This window comes from Neoarius graeffei, chromosome 12 (assembly GCF_027579695.1).
Source record: "Neoarius graeffei isolate fNeoGra1 chromosome 12, fNeoGra1.pri, whole genome shotgun sequence".
Lineage (NCBI taxonomy): Eukaryota > Metazoa > Chordata > Actinopteri > Siluriformes > Ariidae > Neoarius > Neoarius graeffei.
The window spans coordinates 49485175-49505407 of NC_083580.1; the positions used below are offsets into that span (position 1 = coordinate 49485175).

Consider the following 20233-nt stretch of genomic DNA (forward strand, 5'->3'; position numbering starts at 1 on the left):
TTTCGAAAACTTATACACACAAAAAAAATTCCTGGTAAAATGAACATTTTTGAAAATCTCTCATGTCTACATAAGCAGAGTTTTCAAAAAAAAAAAAAACATCTCTTCCACACAAACAGCCCTATCAGAAGTATCTGAGATTTTAAAACACTCAAATGACCATTCTAGCCCAATAAGTCGTGAGGCCAAACAAAATAATACGTGTTTCCGGTTACCCGACCGACCCTGTAAAAACACTGACCCTTCAACTGTTTATGACCACGATAAACAAACTATTTCTCGCGCCCGACCCTACCTGCTTGGCAGCCACCTGGCAAGTCAAACGAGAACCGCTAGGCAGGGTTGTCCCGATCCGATATTAGGATCGGATCGGCCGCCGATATCAGCAAAAAATGCGCATCGGGATCGGATCGGCAGGCGCAGAAAAATTCCGATCCAGACTCCCGATCCATTTTTAAAAAAAAGTCCGCTCCGGGTTTTCCAGCGCACCGATTTAGATAATCCATTCCAGTTTTTTGCTCTGGTTTCCCCAAAATCCGGTCCGCATTTTCCAGCACACCTTCAGCACCAGCATTAGCGTCTTACAATTTACCTCAGTGGCATCTTCTACATTATCACGGCGATGTAAATTTAGCAGTAGTTTCACGGTAAAGATGTCAGCTGTGTGGGATCATTTTACCCTAAAGGACGACAAAGACGAAGAGGTGGAGTGCAACATATGCCACAATAAAGTCAGGCGTGGTGGTAAAGCTGTAAGAAGTTTTAATACAACCAACTTAATAAAGCATTTAGCAAAATACCACCATAAAGAACACGAAGAGTATCTTAAAAAAAACTGCAGACAAAAAGAAAGGTCCTACACAACTAACACTAGCAGATTGGGGAGTAGAAGGCATTTTTGTTTTTAAATAGTTTACAGTATTATTTGCACTGATTTTTAAAGCCTTGGTTTACACTTGTTCAAGAGAAGAGTACTGATGCTGAGTTAATAGACTATATTATAGATACAGATAAGGTTGTTTATGTGCTTTGCTTTTTTGATACAGTTTACAGTCTTATTTGCACTTTTTACTGACCACTGATGCCATTTCTGTTTTTTTATTTATAATGCTGTCTATTTTGTGTTTATCCCTGAATAAACAGGTCAGTTTCTTGTTATCAACCATTGTGTATTATTCAAACTCACCTAATTCAGCTGGCTAGCTGTTCTCAAGAGTACTAAAACCCTTTTCAACATGAGTCTGACAACTAGGTAAGGAAGGTAAATAACTTTGAACTTTAATACATGCTCGGATAGGCCGGTATCGTATCGGCCAGTATCGGTATCGGATCGGAAGTGAAAAAAAATATCGGTATCGGATCGGAAGTGCAAAAACCTGGATCGGGACATCTCTACCGCTAGGGCGTGTCATATAAACCACTCGGTATTTGCCGAAAGACACGAGGCCCGTCAGGAGTAAATTGACAACCAACACGCACCTCCCTCTACCCCAGCCCTTTCAAACCAGCATGGGCACGGCCTGGTAGGACGGTGCCAAGGCCAGTCATTCGCCACCGTGCAAGCGCTGCTCAGCGACTTAAGTTTTGATTGATCCATGGCTCCAGCCCACCTTTAAACGTTTATAACTCAGACACCGAAGGTCACAGCAAAGCCAAGTTTCGTAGGCATTTCTAGACAGGGGTCACCGTTAGATGCAGTCAAATACATAGCTGAACAACGCTGCATATTCTTGCTAGTGTTACAATGATGATTATCTTAGATTTTTAAGTAGAAAAACTGGCCACCCTTGTGTTCATGCCTCTAAGGGTCCGATGTAAACGACTGCTTGCACATGCGCAGTATATTTCATCGATTCTTCCGGGTGCCTATAAAATGGAGGTTCGCCTCGGAACAAAAAGCGACACAGTGGACAGAAATGTTTGCTTGTCAAATCAGCCTATTGCAATGCAAAAGATATTCACAACAATTAAAAATATTTCCAAATGAAGAACTATAGAGTAACTACAACATTGTTTCCTACAACAAATCACACAGTTCTGAGGTGGTGTTTACATTAGACCGTATCAGCAGATCATCAGATTAACGTTTTTAAAACGATTCGCGTGCACACAGCAACGCCAATACACGATTCGCGTGCACACAGCAACGCCAATACACGGATATGCTAATCACATGACTAATTAGACGGCACGCAAGTTGAAATGTGTCAGTGCGGCTCAGCGCTTCCTCCTCAGCGGCTGCGCTCCAAATCACTCCGCCCTGAACAGCGAGTGCCCTCTGGAGGGTGTGCACTCTGGCCCTGCGCAGCTCACAGAGCGCGCGAGTGAAGCGCACGAGCAATGATTCGGGACTGAGCCGCTGTGTGTGTGATCCCAGTGCATATCGGGCATGCGCAAGTCACTCACCACTTGCAAGTGGAAGGATGGCAAGCCTAAAGACAACCATAACTACACAATGGGCAGTATTTGCATCTTACCATGAACAACATTAAGAATGACAAAGCAAAGCATTATATTCATACTTTTATACTCTTTAATGAAAAACAAAAAGGTGATACAAGGCGGAAACAATAGCAGGAAGTGAAGTCCACGCCGTTTTCAGCAGTCGCGTCACATGACCAACGTGGCATGAACAACGCCAGCGAATCAGGAAGGTGGATGTCACAGTGACGTTGTCCAATGACGACGTCAGCTAGAGCTCAGCACTGCGTTTCCTCGTATCTCAATGTTTACACAGCACCGGATCAGATACGAACTGGGTTGAATACGTGGGCCCTGGTGGATTCAAATTGTTCCGCCTGTGGAGTCGTTTCCCAGCGTTTTAATGTGAATGGACAGTGCATCCACGACAAAAACGAGACGGATACGGTCTAATGTAAACACCACCTGACATTCTGGGATCAGTTGCAAACGTTTAACGAGTATTTTGCAAAAAAAGTTTTCAAAGGAAACTTCTCACTTTTTCCTACCTACCCTAGAAAATTTGTCGTAAACTTTTGGGATAAACAAATTTTTTTTCCCTACCTACCCACCCTATTTTGAAAACCCAGGAATCACATATTTTGTTTGGCCTGATGGCATGTTAATGTGTCATCTATGTGTAGGTACAGAAGGATAACATTTAAACCCCTTGCATTCTTCTGGGTCATGTGACCTTAACAATGCGGAATGATCAAAATGCATTTGAAGAAGGACTTCTTACCTCATACTATGTTCGTGTCAGACACTTCCCCGATAGCAGGTGGAGCTTCATTTGTGCTTAGTGTGTTCAGCCGCTCCACTTCATCCCTTTTCTTCCGTTTTCTTCTCTTTTTTCGATATAGCCTTCTGCTGAAAAAAGAAAGCACTGTAATTATACTTAATGTAGTGCAAAGTTTAGCTTCTACAACGCTTACAGAAGAAAAAAAAAATCAGGAAAAAACAATAAGTTTAAATAAGACAAACTAGTCAAACAACTACATAATGGTTTTGGGCCATCATATAAATTACATGCATAATATGCATACAAATATATAGATAACTATTTAAAATGCCGCGCAGGTAAATTAGAGCGTTTCATGTAAATGATATGCATATTGGTAAATTAGGGCGTTTCTCATCTCACTGAAAAGCAGAGTTTTAAATTAGCATGCGGTTTACATAAATTATGTGCATATTAGTTAGGGGTGTAATGATACATGATGCATCATATGGCAAAAAAGAAAAATATATATATATATCTGATGTGCATCATGGGAATGAACAATTCGTATTGCTCATTTCAGCCTTCAATTAATTACGAATCTAATGCACTTGTACTGTTTGAACACCAGAGGTCCTAATGTATGCGACACACAAAATACAAGCCAAGAGCTTAGTGTTTTTTGGGATTTTTTTTTTGCACCATTCTATGTTAATTCTAGAGACTGTTGTGTGTGAAAATCTCAGGAGATGAGCAGTTTCTGAAATACTCAAACCAGCCGATCTGGTACCAAAACCCATACCACGACCAAAGTCACAGAGATCAGGCTTTTTCTTCATTCTGATGTTTGAGATGAACATTAACTGCAGCTTTTGACCTGTACATGCATGATTTTTCTGCATTGCGCTGCTGCCATATGATTAGCTGATTCGACAACTGCATGAACGTGCAGGTGTACCTAATAAAGCAGACAGCAACTATGCGCCAATAATGGCAAACAAGGAAGTGTTTTGATCACGGAAACTGTATGAAAATCACTGTGTAAATTTATGTTTATACGAATAAATTAGGGGGTGCTTCATGCAAATGAGACGCATATAAACGTTTCAAGCAAATAAAATGCCAACAATGGCTAGCAGAAGCATTTTATTCTAAATTATGGATAGAATGGTCAAGCATGTTATATGCATATGATGTGTAAAATCAGGGACACGTACAGTGGGGCAAAAAGTATTTAGTCAGCCACCAATTGTGCAAGTTCTCCCACTTAAGCCTGTAATTTTCATCATAGGTACACTTCAACTATGAGAGACAGAATGGGGGGAAAGAATCCAGGAAATCACATTGTAGGATTTTTAATGAATTAATTGGCAAATTCCTCGGTAAAATAAGTATTTGGTCACCTACAAACAAGCAAGATTTCTGGCTCTCACAGACCTGTAACAACTTCTTTAAGAGGCTCCTCTGTCCTCCACTCGTTACCTGTATTAATGGCACCTGTTTGAACTCGTTATCAGTATAAAAGACACCTGTCCACAACCTCAAACAGTCACACTCCAAACTCCACTATGGCCAAGACCAAAGAGCTGTCAAAGGACACCAGAAACAAAATTGTAGACCTGCACTAGGCTGGGAAGACTGAATCTGCAATAGGTAAGCAGCTTGGTGTGAAGAAATCAACTGTGGGAGCAATTATTAGAAAATGGAAGACATACAAGACCACTGATAATCTCCCTTGATCTGGGGCTCCACACAAGATCTCATCCCGTGGGGTCAAAATGATCACAAGAACAGTGAGCAAAAATCCCAGAACCACACGGGGGGACCTAGTGAATGACCTGCAGAGAGCTGGGACCAAAGTAACAAAGGCTACCATCAGTAACACACTACGCCGCCAGGGACTCAAATCCTGCAGTGCCAGACGTGTCCCCCTGCTTAAGCCAGTACATGTTCAGGCCCGTCTGAAGTTTGCTAGAGAGCATTTGGATGATCCAGAAGAGGATTGGGAGAATGTCATATGGTCAGATGAAACCAAAATAGAACTTTTTGGTAAAAACTCAACTTGTGTTTGGAGGAGAAAGAATGCTGAGTTGCATTCAAAGAACACCATACCTACTGTGAAGCATGGGGGTGGAAACATCATGCTTTGGGGCTGTTTTTCTGCAAAGGGGCCAGGACGACTGATCCGTGTAAAGGAAAGAATGAATGGGGCCATGTATCGTGAGATTTTGAGTGAAAACCTCCTTCCATCAGCAAGGGCATTGAAGATGAAACGTGGCTGGGTCTTTCAGCATGACGATGATCCCAAACACACCGCCCGGGCAACGAAGGAGTGGCTTCATAAGAAGCATTTCAAGGTCCTGGAGTGGCCTAGCCAGTCTCCAGATCTCAACCCCATAGAAAATCTTTGGAGGGAGTTGAAAGTCCGTGTTGCCCAGCGACAGCCCCAAAACATCAATGCTCTAGAGGAGATCTGCATGGAGGAATGGGCCAAAATACCAGCAACAGTGTGTGAAAACCTTGTGAAGACTTGCAGAAAACGTTTGACCTCTGTCATTGCCAACAAAGGGTATATAACAAAGTATTGAGATGAACTTTTGTTATTGACCGAATACTTATTTTCCACCATAATTTGCAAATACATTCTTTAAAAATCAGACAATGTGATTTTCTGGATTTTTTTTTCCTCATTTTGTCTCTCATAGTTGGTGTACCTATGATGAAAATTACAGGCCTCTCATCTTTTTAAGTGGGAGAACTTGCACAATTGGTGACTGACAATACTTTTTTGCCCCACTGTCAGAGCTTACTGATTCATCAGTTGCAAAGTTGACTGATTAACACCCATTCTGACGTTCTTTGAAACTTATATTTGAAACATACCACTCACTGCACTTGATTTTATGCTCATTTCATCAAAAATTTAATTGATAAGAGACGCTGAATCTGGACAGATGTGATCAATCCAGTCCCGAGCCAGGCCATATATTCCTGTTCCCAACACCTCTGAGCCGGACAAGCAGCATTCTCCAGCCTTTGTTATTGGCCTCTGGTGTGTTTGGAGCAGGAATTAACCCAAATATGTGGACTGACTAGGACTTTTAGAGTGCAGAGAGCCTGTATGAATGCTTTAAATCATAGAAACACACTGGCAACATTTAATCTGACTATATCTTGTGCCACATCTTTTACAGGAATGTAATCAGCAAGAAAAGGTTGGTTGTTATTAGAGATGAAAGTGGAGGAAAAAAAATCCTTAACTTTTGAAAGTCAAACTAAGACGAAAAAATTTTAATAACATAACACGCAAAACCCTGCATTCTAGTGCATTTTAGTACTTATTTTCACAAAAACAAGTTATAACTTAAGCCTTTTTCTTTCATGTACATTAATGATTAACATGTCAAAAATATCAAATTTAATTCCCTGAGTTAATGAGTAATTTTCAGGAGTGCGTTTAGAAAACGCGGTGATTTTCCTGCTACACAGTTCATTACTTTGAAAAAAATATCAGACAGTTGAAGGTAAACTCAGCAAAATCCCAAAACAGTGCTGTTAAAAAGTAAAGGCCTGTTAGAGTTTCTAAAGCTTTCAGGTTTCAATGTTGGGGACGTTGAGCCTCGTTTATCAGTCTTTTAGTAGAGCTGTGCGTTTGCAGAAGCTAAAGTGAACTAAAAATTTCCAATTCATATTTATGCGAGTTGAAGCCAATTGCTTACATTAGTTCGTATTGTCTGTAAATTTAAACACCAATGAATACCAAATTTCTCATGTAAATCAGGGGCGTAGCTAGGATTTTTCAGGGGGGTGTGTGTGTGTGTGTGTGTGTGTGTCACACACTGACGGGCAGCCTGAGTGCATTATGTAACAAAAAATAAATTACCATTGCTAGTTTTAGGTCGCTTAGAAACCGGCTCCTCCATTATTGCTGTTTCTTCCACGTTTTCTTGATGTTGTGTTCTAGAAACGGCACTAAAACTTGGCTTCAAAACCACAAAATGCAACTTTGATGGAAAAAAAATATATATATAATAAATTGCTTACCTCTCTTCACGTCGAAAGAAGGAGGAAAGTTTTGCTTGTTTTGACACGGCAAATTATTAACACAAGAGGAAATAATCTCCCCTGGCAGCTTGAACATGCTTTCTAGTGCAATTGTGTTGCGCTTGTGCAGAACAATGTCAGTCTTGCGCGCCTTAGCTTGTGCACCTGAAGGCGCGCGCGCCTAACGAGCTCCGGCACGCGCGCCGTTAACAAACACCACCTGTCTTTAATCAATGAACTATGTTTGGGCTATTTAAAGACTGCGCCCAGTCAAGGACGATGCGAAGTATTGCGCCGCATCTAGGAACGCGAAAAATCCGAAAAATAAATTTCTCCATTTGGAAAACCAGAGATTTTCAAAAGTTTGGTCAAATATCCGGATTTCCGGGTAAATCCAGAAGACTTTCATCTATATGTTATGGAGCAAATTATTAAATATGCATAAATATCACATACCATTCCGTTTTTACTTCTTTGGGGGGGGGGGGACTTTGCACTTTTCAGATTAGTCATCTTAGAGAAAATTTAAGTTACACATGTATAATATTACAAACGTATATAACATACAGTACCACTCAAAAGTTGACACGCCATCTAGTTCAATGTTTATTAATTAAAACACTTCATGTCTTAAAGTAACGATGGATGTCATTTCTCTTTACTTAGTTGAGCAGTTCTTGATATCATAAGGATTACTACAGTTGTAGAATAGGGCTATTTACTGTATTATTTACTATTTGATCTCAAACACATTTACAAAGCAAGAAATTACACCAACTTTCCATGAGGCACACCTGTTAATTGAAAAGCATTCCAGGTGACTACCTCATGAAGCTGGTTAAGATAATGCCAATAGTATGCAAGTGTCAAGATAAACGGTAGCTACTTTGAAGGATCCAAAATATGAAAACATTAACACTTTTTTGCTTGCCACATAATTCCACACATGTACCATATGTTTTTTCATAATTATGATGTCTTCAGTATTGTTCTACCATATAGAAAATACTCAAAATACCTATGGACGAGTAGATGTGTCCAAATTTTTAACTGGTGCTGTATGTTATGATGGTAAAAATTAAACGAAGCTACAAAGTCAAAAATCTTGTGGCATAGTTTCAGTAATGTACAATCCCAAAAAAGTTGGGACGCTGTGTAAACTGTAAATAAAAACAGAATGCGATCAATTGCAAATCATGGAAACCCCATATTTCGTTCAAAATAGTAGAAAGACAACATATCAAATGTTGAAACTGGGAAATTTTTTTTTTTTTTAAACGTGCTCATTTTGAATTTGATGTCAGCAACACGTTTCAGAAAAGTTGGGACGGGGGCATGCTAACCACTGTGTTGGACCACTTCTACTTTTAACAACACACTAAACGTTTGGGAACTGATGAGACCAATTACTGTAGTTTTGAAAGAGAAATGTTGTCCCATTCTTGTCTGATATACAATTTCAGATGCTCAGCAGTTTGGCGTCGCCTTTGCACTGTATAATGCACCAAATGTTTTAAATGGGAAACACATCTGGACTGCAGGCAGGCCAGTTTAGCACCTGGACTCTTACTACGGAGCCATGCAGTTTTAATTCGTGCAGAAAGCGGTTTGGCATTGTCTTGCCGAAAGAAGGAAGGCCTTCCCTGAAAAAAGATGGTCTGAATGGCAGCATATTGCTCTGAAATATAATTCAGCATTAATGATGCCTTCCCAGATGTACAAGCTACCCATGTCATGTGTACTAATGCCCCCTCATACCATTACAGATGCTGGCTTTTGAACTGTACACAGATGAGCTGGATGGTCCCTCTCCTCTTTAGCCTGGAGGACATGGTGTCCATAATTTCTAAAAAGAATTTCTACTTTTGATTCATCAGACCTTGGGACGATTTTCCACTTTGCCTCAGTCCATCGTAAGAGAGCTCGGGCCCAGAAAAGGTGGTGGTGTTTCTGGACATTGTTTATATCTGGTTTTAACTTGCATTTGTGGATGCAGTAAAGCCAGTATCTCACTGGGCTGCGACAGCTTGCGACTAGTTGGAGACACAACAGTTGCGATAAAATATGTGAATTAGCGACAATTTTCACTTGGAATCGCACTGAATTGATATTCCCATATTTTATTGCAATTGTTGCGTCTCCAACTAGTCGCAGGCTGTCGCAGCCCAGTGAGATACTGGCTGAACTCGCTCTTCCTGTCTCACGGAAACTGACTTGAGAAGGGTTCGTGACGGCTTTGAGACACCAGCGATGCATTTGCGGCTATTTTGAGAGAAATTTTGTCGCACAAATTTTTTGAACGTTTAAAATTTCAGCGACGAAAGAGCGACACTTTGCGACTCATGCGAGGAAATTGAGAAGCCTCGCGAATATTTCGAGACACTTTTGAAACTCTCTCGCGAATGATGTTCACAATTTGTCGCAAGCTGTCGCAGCCCAGTGAGATACTGGCTTAATGAACTGTTTTTACAGACGATGGTTTTCTGAAGTGTTCCTGAGCCCATACAGTGATTTCCACTACAGACACGTCTGCTTTTAATGCAGTGTCGCCTGAGGGCCTGAAGATCACAGGCATCCAGTGCCAGTTTTCAGCCTCGTCTCGTGCTTACAGAGATTTCTCCAGATTCTCTGAATCTTTTAATGATATCATGTACCATAGATGGTGTGATTCCCAAATTCTTTGCAATGTTACACTAGGGAACTTTAAATTGTTTGCCCACACAGTCTTTCACAGAGTGGTGAACCCCTCCCCATCTTTACTTCTGAGAGACTCAGCCTCTCTACAGGGTCTCTGCACATTTCTGACCAGCAAAAATAATACTTTTTAAGACCATTTTAAGACCACTGAGTATAAAAAAATAAGACCACTACCGCGGAACAAATACGTACAGTAAAAAAAAAAAAGCACACTCTAGGTTAAGTTCAAAGCATTTTTTTAAATAAATAAGTGCATCTTCAGTTTAAAAAACAGAACATTAGCTGCCTTCTCGATATTTTAATAGTAGGGTATTGCCATGAACATAAACAGTGAGGAAACAAGGAAGTTTGACAACTGATCGAACTGCCTCAGTGTATCGGATTTCTCCTTAATGTCAGCCTTCACGCCAACCAACTCCTCCCTTTTTTCTTTGGCTCGACGTCTGAGTGTGTTGGATTTTGTTATAAATCACACTCACTCACACACACTCACTCTCACTAGAGGTCCTCATAACCAAGTCAAACAGTTGCACAAGTTGCTTACTAATTACAGTATTAATTTCCCATTTACATGAAACACTGAAAACAAGACGTTTATCCTTATCTTAATTTGTTAGGTTGGTGGAAGCCTACCTTGAAGTTTTCCAGCAAGTCCTCAGCAGTTGAGTGGCCCATATACTGTGATCAGAGATACCGGGACTGCACTCGAGAACCAGTCTCATCCGTCACCCAATACCTCACGTGAATGTCGAGCTGCTTGCGCTTGGTGGTTCGATTCATAGACTCATCAAACATGACAACGAAGCTGCCTTGATTGACGGTAGCCAGAAGTTCACGTTTGATAAATGGAGCCAGACCAAATCGCGCTAGATACGATGTCTTGTCTTTCCCACAAGTAAACGATTTGGCATACTCGGAATCGGGGAACATTGCCTGGAAGACTGCGCCCACACCTTCATTTGAAGTGTATGAGTGGTGTCGGGTAATCGTCTGCAGAACCCACAGTATTTCTGCCTTCAGCGTAGCAGTTGGGGCGAATGCCGCAAAAGCACTTGTGCTGGGACCCGGAGACGCTAAAGCTGGCGTTGCACTTTTTGTGACCGTAGAGGCGAACATTGGCATGGGGACTGTTGTTGCCCGACTAGCAACATAGCGCATATGCTTTTCCCCTTTCGAGTGAGCGTCAAGGGCTTTACAGCCCATTGTTGTTAACTTGATGTCTTTCCGACATACCTTACATCTCGCTTCATATTCTGAAGTTGCTGTTGTTAGCCAACTTTTGTATTTTGGCTCCTCAAGCCACTTGTTACTAAACTTACACTTCCCCATCTCCGTTCAAGTTCAACCACTTCTTCCTCGTCTGCCCTACTCTCAATGGTTCTACTACATGGATAAAAGAACACACTGCCCCCTGTGGCGTGGTTCCTGCGCTATTAGAACTAGTGCTAGACACACAACGGCTCTTGTGCTACTTGTTCAGCATCTTGATAACAAACGACGCTGGTTGAATAAATAACGTTAGCGCGGAAAAAAAATCCAGACATATGTTGTTGGTTTTTTTTTCCATTTACCGTAGGCTACCCGGATGAAATTTAATACCTCCCATGTGAAATTTAATACCATAGCTCAAAAAAATAGCGAAATATAATGCTTTTTAAGACCTTAAAAAACACATATTAAAAATAAGACTTTTTAAGACTTTTTAAGGATCCGCGGAGACCCTGCTCTAGGATGCTCTTTTTATACCCAATTGCGTTACTGGCCTGTTGCCAATTAACCAAATTAGTTTTTTTAGCATTACACAACTTTCTCGGTCTTTTGTTGCCCCTGTCCCAACTTTTCTGAAATATGGTGCTGACATCAAATTCAAAATGAGCATATATACATATTTTTTTTAAAAAAGTTACAACATTTATGTTGTCTTTGCACTCCTTTCAGTGAACTATAGCGTTTCTATGATTTGCAAATCTTCACATTCTGCTTTTATTTACATTTTACAGTGCACCAATTTTTTGGGAATTGGAGTTGGAAATCTTTTTGTCTTGGAACCTGTCTGATAACATGAAGCATGCAATAAATGGGGCACGTCAAGGAATTAGACTGACAAATGATAAAATGGATAAATGTCTGCTGTGTGTGGACTCACTGTGTGCAGATACATATAAAGACGACAGTGAGAAGGAGAATGACCAGTCCAGATACAATGCTAATGATGACCAGTTCCCTCTGTTCGCCCACCAAAGTGTCAAAGTCCAAATATTCACATCTGGCACCGATGTAACCACGCTCACATCTGTGTGATAAGCAGAAAGATATCAGCATTGTGGAGAACACAAGCATGACAAAACAATGGCAGAAATAGTAGGCTATAAAACCGCAAGGTTTATGTACTCAAGTTTCAGGTGTAAACCCATTCTAAGGAAACAGTCAGATGGCAGACTCACCTACAGGTGGGTGTGTTCTGCTCCTGCACAAAACGGCACGTCCCATGGATACAATAATGTGCGTACTCTTCGGGACACTTGGAAAAATGGTCAGTCCATTGGTGGATATCCTTTATGTCTGGGCAGAAGAGACAGTCACACGGTGACGCCAAAGTGGATTTAAATGCGGCACAGTATAATCAAGGAATTTTTGGCACTGATCTGTGAGAAAAACTGACAAACGTTCTCCCAGTTTCCTTTGATTTTAAATATAAGCTTGTTTTGTGGTTTGCATGTTCATGTGGAAAATAAACAGGCAAACAAACAATGTGAAACCTGAAGCTTTTACTACTGAGAAATTGCAGGTTGAATGGTGCAGGATCTGATTACCATGGCTTAAATTATTGCAATACAATAGGCTAGCTCATTGTAGGTCAACTAGCTATTATACTGTACACATGCTTTTTAAGTGTTATTACGCAATGATCCCTGACAGGGACTCCATTTGTTCAGGTCAGGTATGAGATCACTAGCGACTTGTTCATTAAATTACACACCGCTACCTTTTGCAGATGCATACTGATCAGCCCTAATTCTCTTTACGATCATTTTGGTGGTAAAAAGTCACTCATGCCCCTTTTCCACCAAAGCAGTTCCAGGGCTGGTTCGGGGCCAGTGCTTAGTTTGGAACCGGGTTTTCTGTTTCCACTGACAAAGAACTGGCTCTGGGGCCAGAAAAAACGGTTCCAGGCTAGCACCAACTCTCTGCTGGGCCAGAGGAAAGAACCGCTTACGTCAGCGGGGGGGCGGAGTTGTTAAGACCAACAACAATAACAAGACCGCGAAAGATCGCCATTTTTAAGCGACGAGAAGCAGCAGCTGTACAAACGCGAAGTCATCCATTATTATTGTCGTTGCTGCTGCTGCTTCTCCCGTGTTGTTTTTGCTTCGATATTCGCGCCAAGGTTTATGCAAACGTAGCGACGTAACTGATGTATACAGCGACGTAACTGACATATACAGTGACGTAACTGACGTGGCACCGCGAGCTATGGAAAAGCAAACTGGTTCTCAGCTGGCTCGCAAGTTGAACGAGTTGTGAACCAGCACCGGCCCCGAACCAGCCCTGGAACCGATTTGGTGGAAAAGGGGCATCACTGAATGTCTAACATTATACATTAAAATGAACCTTAACTATATTATTTTAAATTATGGCGTCAGGGCTCTATTTTGATCGCTCAATTTTCCTAGCAAATGTTTGTGAATGATGTGCATTAGGGTTGGGCGGTATTACGGTAAGAAGGTATCCCGAGGTATCCAAAAGTACCAACGGTATCGGTCTCATTACCGTCATTTTAAAAAAATATATAATATCTAAATAAATATGGAGTACATGAGGTCATAATATAAAATAATAAATTGAAGATCATCCCGAATAACTGTGTGATCGTATTTTCACTAATTCTATCAATTTCCTAAAGAAGTTCTCATCGCGTGCAGGGTTGTTTATGTCGTTACCATGGCAACCCTGCGTGACATTTGGAGTCTGACAAAGCTTCGCAAGAGACTGAGACCGGGGGTGTCATGGCTCAGATGGCTAAGGCACCGCACCATAAATCCGGGGACCCGATTTAGGTTATTTCCCGATCCCGTCTCTCTCTCCCCCGCTCATTTCCTGTCTCTCTATACTGTCCTATCTAAAAAAAAAAAAAAAAAAAAAAAAAAAAAAAAAGAGAGACCGAGACCGCGGTTGAAAGATGACAAGTCAAGATAACGAGTTAGTGGCAAAAAAAAAAAATACAACATCGGCAGTGTGGCAGTATTTTGGTTTCAAACCAAACGAAAAATCTAATATGTCCCCTAAGGCACACCATAGCCTGGGGTACTCCACTTCCACGAGATCTCTCCAATGAGTTGTGTTTTGAGTAGGTTACATGAGTAACAACAAGGTAAAATAATATAACGTATGACATTTGGGATGTGGGTAATAAACGTTTGAAATGTCATCTACTGAAGAAACGGAAGAAAACATCGTAGCGTAAACTGTTAGGTTTCTGGTGGGAATTAGCAATGCGCTTGCTATCTTTGTTGGGTGTGTTAAACCGTATGGATTTAAGTGGAATAATTGTAAGGAGTTATGTGATCAAGACAACGTTTTAAGCAAGGTAAGGCCATTTGATTATTAATTTCCCCGCCATGGCATGACGTGGGCCCATATGATTTTGCCTTGTGCAGCTATCACGCATTTGAATTAGGTTCGCCTCATTTGCGCTGAAGAATATGGTTTATCGCGCAGTCTAAACGGACTTGGGTGTTGGTTGATTCTTTTTCTTTTTTTTATTTCCCATGCTTGAAAGGGTATGATCCTGCTCATCGTGTACTTTTTTTTGATGAAGTAGGTGAAATAGTGCTGCAAATGGCGTTTCAACGCAGACATGTGTAAATGACAGTTGAATGCTATTTTCAAGATGAAGGAAGAGTTGCGTGATGCTTTGAAATATCTCTTAATCCATTCATCAATGCACAAAATTCGCTTTGCTGCTTAATCCATACCACAATGCACACAATTCGCTATGCTGCTTTCAAATAGTACATTTGAGGCGTAGGCGCACGTTACACAGTAGGCCGAAACAAAATATTTTTTTCTCGGTAATACCGTATACCCCGGGAAAACACAGACAGTTTAAAGGTATCAAAATTTGGATACCGCCCAACCCTAATGTGCATTATTACTTTCTGATTTGAACACTACCAAAGCCAAAATCCTGTACAAAAATAACCACTATTTAGTATAAAGCTTTAATCATATTCATGCCAAGAGCTCAGTGTGTCCTTCCAAAGTCAAAAGGAAACCATCAATATTAACTACTCTTTAAATAAGTAATTGCTTCTGTTCTTCTACTGAAAACTGGGAGTGAAAATCATTGTTAAATGTAATACGTTACTGGTTTTGAAACAGACAACATGTGCAGCTATGACGAACAGACTACATGCGTACATTTCATCTATGTTTATTGATTAGGAATTTAATTTGAATACATTTTATTGCTGCATTAATATTAAAAACAATTGCTTATTCAGTTTGTTCTCGCTCACAACAAATGGGCATCTGGGTCATTTAAAATTCACTCATAGCTTTCCCGTGTTGTGCCTCATTTATTTTACTTGTTCACTGTGAGTGACGCAACATGGGGGCAATTGGTCAGATATGAAGACTGGATATAGATACAATAAAAATACATCATAACACTTGAATGCAGCAAGCTTAAATGCACACAACTTTAAAATGAAACACGCACACACACCACATATCAGTTAGGGGTATGATACCATGCGTTTAGTCGTAAAATCCAAACCAGGTGACACTATATGACTTAAACCTTGTGTATGTTGTCACACAAATGAATAAAGCATGAAAAATTACAGCCATCTGGAAGTCCAGTGGTGCTTGAAAGTTTGTGAAACTTTTAGAATTTTCTGTTTTTCTGCATAAATATGACCTAAAACATCATCAGATTTTCACACAAGTCCTAAAAGTAGATACAGAGAACCCAGTTAAACAAATGAGACAAAGATATTATACTGGGTCATTTATTTATTGAGGAAAATGATCCAATATTACATATCTGTGAGTGGCAAAAGTATGTGAACCTCTAGGATTAGCAGTTTATTTGAAGGTGAAATTCGAGTCAGGTGTTTTCAATCAATGGAATGACAATCAGGTGTGAGTGGGCACCCTGTTTTATTTAAAGAACAGGGATCTATCAAAGTCTGATCTTCACAACACACGTTTGTGGAAGTGTATAATGGCACGAACAAAGGAGATTTCTGAGGACCTCAGAAAAAGCATTGTTGATGCTCATCAGGCTGGAAAAGGTTACAAAACCATCTCTAAAGAGTTTGGACTCCACCAATCCACAGTCAGACAGATTGTGTACAAATGGAAGAAATTCAAGACCATTGTTACCCTCCCCAGGAGTGGTCGACCAACAAACATCACTCCAAGAGCAAGGTGTGTAATAGTCAGCGAGGTCACAAAGGACCCCAGGGTAACTTCTAAGCAACTGAAGGCCTCTCTCACATTGGCTAATGTTAATGTTCATGAGTTCACCATCAGGAGAACACTGAACAACAATGGTGTGCATGGCAGGGTTGCAAGGAGAAAGCCACTGCTCTCCAAAAAGAACATTGCTGCTCATCTGCAGTTTGCTAAAGGTCACATGGACAAGCCAGAAGGCTATTGGAAAAATGTTTTGTGGACAGATGAGACCAAAATAGAACTTTTTGGTTTAAATGAGAAGCGTTATGTTTGGAGAAAGAAAACACTGCATTCCAGCATAAGAACCTTATCCCATCTGTGAAACATGGTGGTGGTAGTATCATGGTTTGGGTCCATTTTGCTGCATCTGGGCCAGGACGGCTTGCCATCATTGATGGAACAATGAATTCTGAATTATACCAGCGAATTCTAAAGGAAAATGTCAGGACATCTGTCCATGAACTGAATCTCAAGAGAAGGTGGGTCATGCAGCAAGACAACGACCCTAAGCGCACAAGTCGTTCTACCAAAGAATGGTTAAAGAAGAATAAAGTTAATGTTTTGGAATGGCCAAGTCAAAGTCCTGACCTTAATCCAATCGAAATGTTGTGGAAGGACCTGAAGCAAGCAGTTCATGTGAGGAAACCCACCAACATCCCAGAGTTGAAGCTGTTCTGTACGGAGGAATGGGCTAAAATTCCTCCAAGCCACTGTGCAGGACTGATCAACAGTTACCGGAAACATTTAGCTGCAGTTATTGCTGCACAAGGGGGTCACACCAGATACTGAAAGCAAAGGTTCACATACTTTTGCCACTCACAGATATGTAATATTGGATCATTTTCCTCAATAAACAAAATGACCAAGTATAATATTTTTTTGTCTCGTTTGTTGAACTGGATTCTCTTTATCTACTTTTAGGACTTGTGTGAAAATCTGATATTTTAGGTCAGATTTATGCAGAAATATTGAAAATCCTAAAGGGTTTACAAACTTTCAAGCACCACTGCACGTCCTCAATAAATGATCAAAGCAAATCAGACTGCAAACTGTGCTTGTGAAAATATTAAAAAGTAGGAACTACAGCATCTTCCTCTATAGAATTGGCTAAGCCAATAAGCCTTTATTTGTCACATGTACAGACTGAAGCACGCAGTGAAATTTAACCTCTGCATTTAACCCATTTGAACACACAAGTGAGCAATGAGCGCACACATACACAGAGCATGCTACAGTGCCTGGGGAGCAGTTGTGCATTATGCGTCCTTGCTCAAGGGCACTTCAGCCCAACGTCAGGCCATGGCTTCCCCGTGTTAACCTAAGTGCATGTCTTTGAACTGTGGGGGAAACCGGAGCACCTGGAGGAAACCCACCCAGACACGAGGAGAACATGCAAATTCCGCACAGAAAGGTCCCCGTCGGCTGCTGGGCTCGAATCCAGAACCTTCTTGCTGTGAGGTGACCATGTTAACCACTGCACCACTGTGCCGTCCCTTAGACATTCTCCGATACAAGTAACCTGATAAAACAGCTTATGGCGTTTAACAGTATCTTTAATAAGTAGTGTGACGACAGCCAATCTGAGCATGCAGAGCAGCATCAGTGAGTGTGGTCAGGAAGAGTTTTTATTACAACCAGAAAAATATATATGTTATGAGAAGCTGTTTGCTAGCAGTACACATTAGTAATCAACACAAACAGCTCTAGGACACAATAAAGAACCCTGAACTAGGACTCGGTCTGAATAAAATGGTATGATACAGACATAATAATAACAACAGGGAGAAACATTTGAGGCTAAACGACTAGTTACGGTATTATTCAGTGAAGAATAATCAAATATTTGGCGCTTTGATTCCAAATAACTATAAATAGATCAGCAATTGAGGGAATCCTTAAAATTCCCTGCTACAGCACTGACTCAAAGAGCCTGGTCTGGAGTACATGGTTGCAAATGAACAGGGCGGTACGAGACCAGGATATTTACCTGCGCAGTTGCTGCTGTTGTCATGGGGACCACAGGACACCGTCTTATTCGCTGTGTTCCTCGTCGTATTCCATTCAGCCTGCGAGTATTTGCATAGGGCAACTATGGCCAAAGAAAAACAAAAACAAACAAACAAATCACAGTTGTCATATGGTCTAAGCATTAATACATATAAATCCTCAGCTGCATATCTACAACTCCATGATAAAGGAGTCACACTTGAGGCCTATGGAGGAGGTTAAAGAGCAACACAAACAATATTCCTGCTGTTATTCTCCAATAACACACACCAAAAAAAAATTTCCAATAATATAAAATAAATCTGACTTTGGGAATAAACCATTTGTAAAATCAGTCTGATAATGGAGGAATCTGTCCGGTTAATTCTATTTTCTTCACCACCTTTTAGATCACGCATCATGTAACTAGTAAAGTAAGGATTAAAAACACTCCGTGCCGTAATCTCATCTCATCTCTAGCTGCTTTATCCTGTTCTACAGGGTCGCAGGCAAGCTGGAGCCTATCCCAGCTGACTACGGGCGAAAGGCGGGGTACACCCTGGACAAGTCGCCAGGTCATCACAGGGCTGACACATAGACACAGACAACCATTCACACTCACATTCACACCTACGGTCAATTTAGAGTCACCAGTTAACCTAACCTGCATGTCTTTGGACTGTGGGGGAAACCGGAGCACCCGGAGGAAACCCACGCAGACACGGGGAGAACATGCAAACTCCACACAGAAAGGCCCTCGCCGGCCACGGGGCTCGAACCCAGACCTTCTTGCTGTGAGGCGACAGCGCTAACCACTACACCACCGTGCCGCCCTCCGTGCCGTAGTGTTATAGGCAAATAATCAGTGACAGGGTAGAGTTACTTTTACCATTCTGGAGCTGATTATTTTCCAATAAAAGTTTTTATTCCCCTTATTCCACTAGCCTAGTAAACTAGACCCACCCGCCTAGCGGCCAAAAATATTTTTTGCCTGCGAATGGGTCTAGCCTCGCATCATATCAACAAAACACCCCGGGCATCAAATCGTGCCCGCCAATCACAACGCAAGGTTTTTGTTTGGATTCTTTGGGCGGGCTTTTGCAGAAGTGACAACAAAGCTGCGCGACGCTGGAGAAAGCACAACAGGAAAGATGGCTACGGCTAGAGAACAGCGCTCGTTTGACTCCGCTTTGGAATCAGTTTTAGAAGAATTAGACTTGGAGTTTTCGTTGAAACATGAGCAGGAAGAGGCTCTCCGCTCATTCCTTTTCAAGAAGGACGTTTTCGCTGTTTTGCCGACCGGCTATGGCAAAAGTCTGATCTACCAGCTGGCTCCGCTCGTAGCCAAAAGGATGGGGCTAGTTTGTGCAGTACGAAGAATTAATAAACAGCTTTGAAACATTACTTTTTGATTGTTTCTTATTTTCCCTTTATTTTAAATTTAAGGGAAATTATTTCACCAAACACCACTAAATAAAAATAAAAACTCTCAAAAACAGTTTAAGCAAACCCTTGAAAAACACTTGGAAAAAATAAGAGTGTATGTTAAGTATGTGGTACAGACTCCAAACTTGTGGTCATTATCTCCAAACTTCTTAATATCTAGAACCTGTTTATTAATTAATATGCATTTTGAAAATGTATTGAAAATGAGGCCTTTATTTATTTCAAGGCCTCCCCCACTGCTTTCTGTCGCTCTGACTACGTCACAGTCACTGTTGCGCTGATTGGTCAGAGCGTTGGCCTATACGCACAGAGACAGTTTGAAAGACAGCGGGTTGTTCCACCCCTACCCTTCGGAAATGTCTACGAGCGAGGCCAGACTAAATATTCACATTTAGTCTGGCTTGCCAGGCTATTATT

General features: G+C 41.1%; 1 protein-coding gene across 2 annotated transcripts in view; it reads right to left on the reverse strand.

The window, feature by feature from the left end:
* Positions 1-20233, reverse strand: part of btc (betacellulin, epidermal growth factor family member) — an 82572-nt gene that overhangs the window by 36682 nt on the left and 25657 nt on the right. Inside the window, exons 2-5 of one of the 2 annotated variants that reach the window (XM_060935071.1) lie at positions 18372-18473; positions 12367-12484; positions 12069-12215; positions 3203-3327 (exon numbers count right to left, since the gene is read on the reverse strand). In XM_060935071.1, the coding sequence (XP_060791054.1) occupies positions 3204-3327; positions 12069-12215; positions 12367-12484; positions 18372-18473 (491 nt within the window). In that variant the 3' untranslated portion in view covers position 3203. Of the gene's footprint in view, positions 1-3202; positions 3331-12068; positions 12216-12366; positions 12485-18371; positions 18474-20233 lie in introns of both variants that reach the window. The other variant, XM_060935070.1, reaches the window with a different exon arrangement.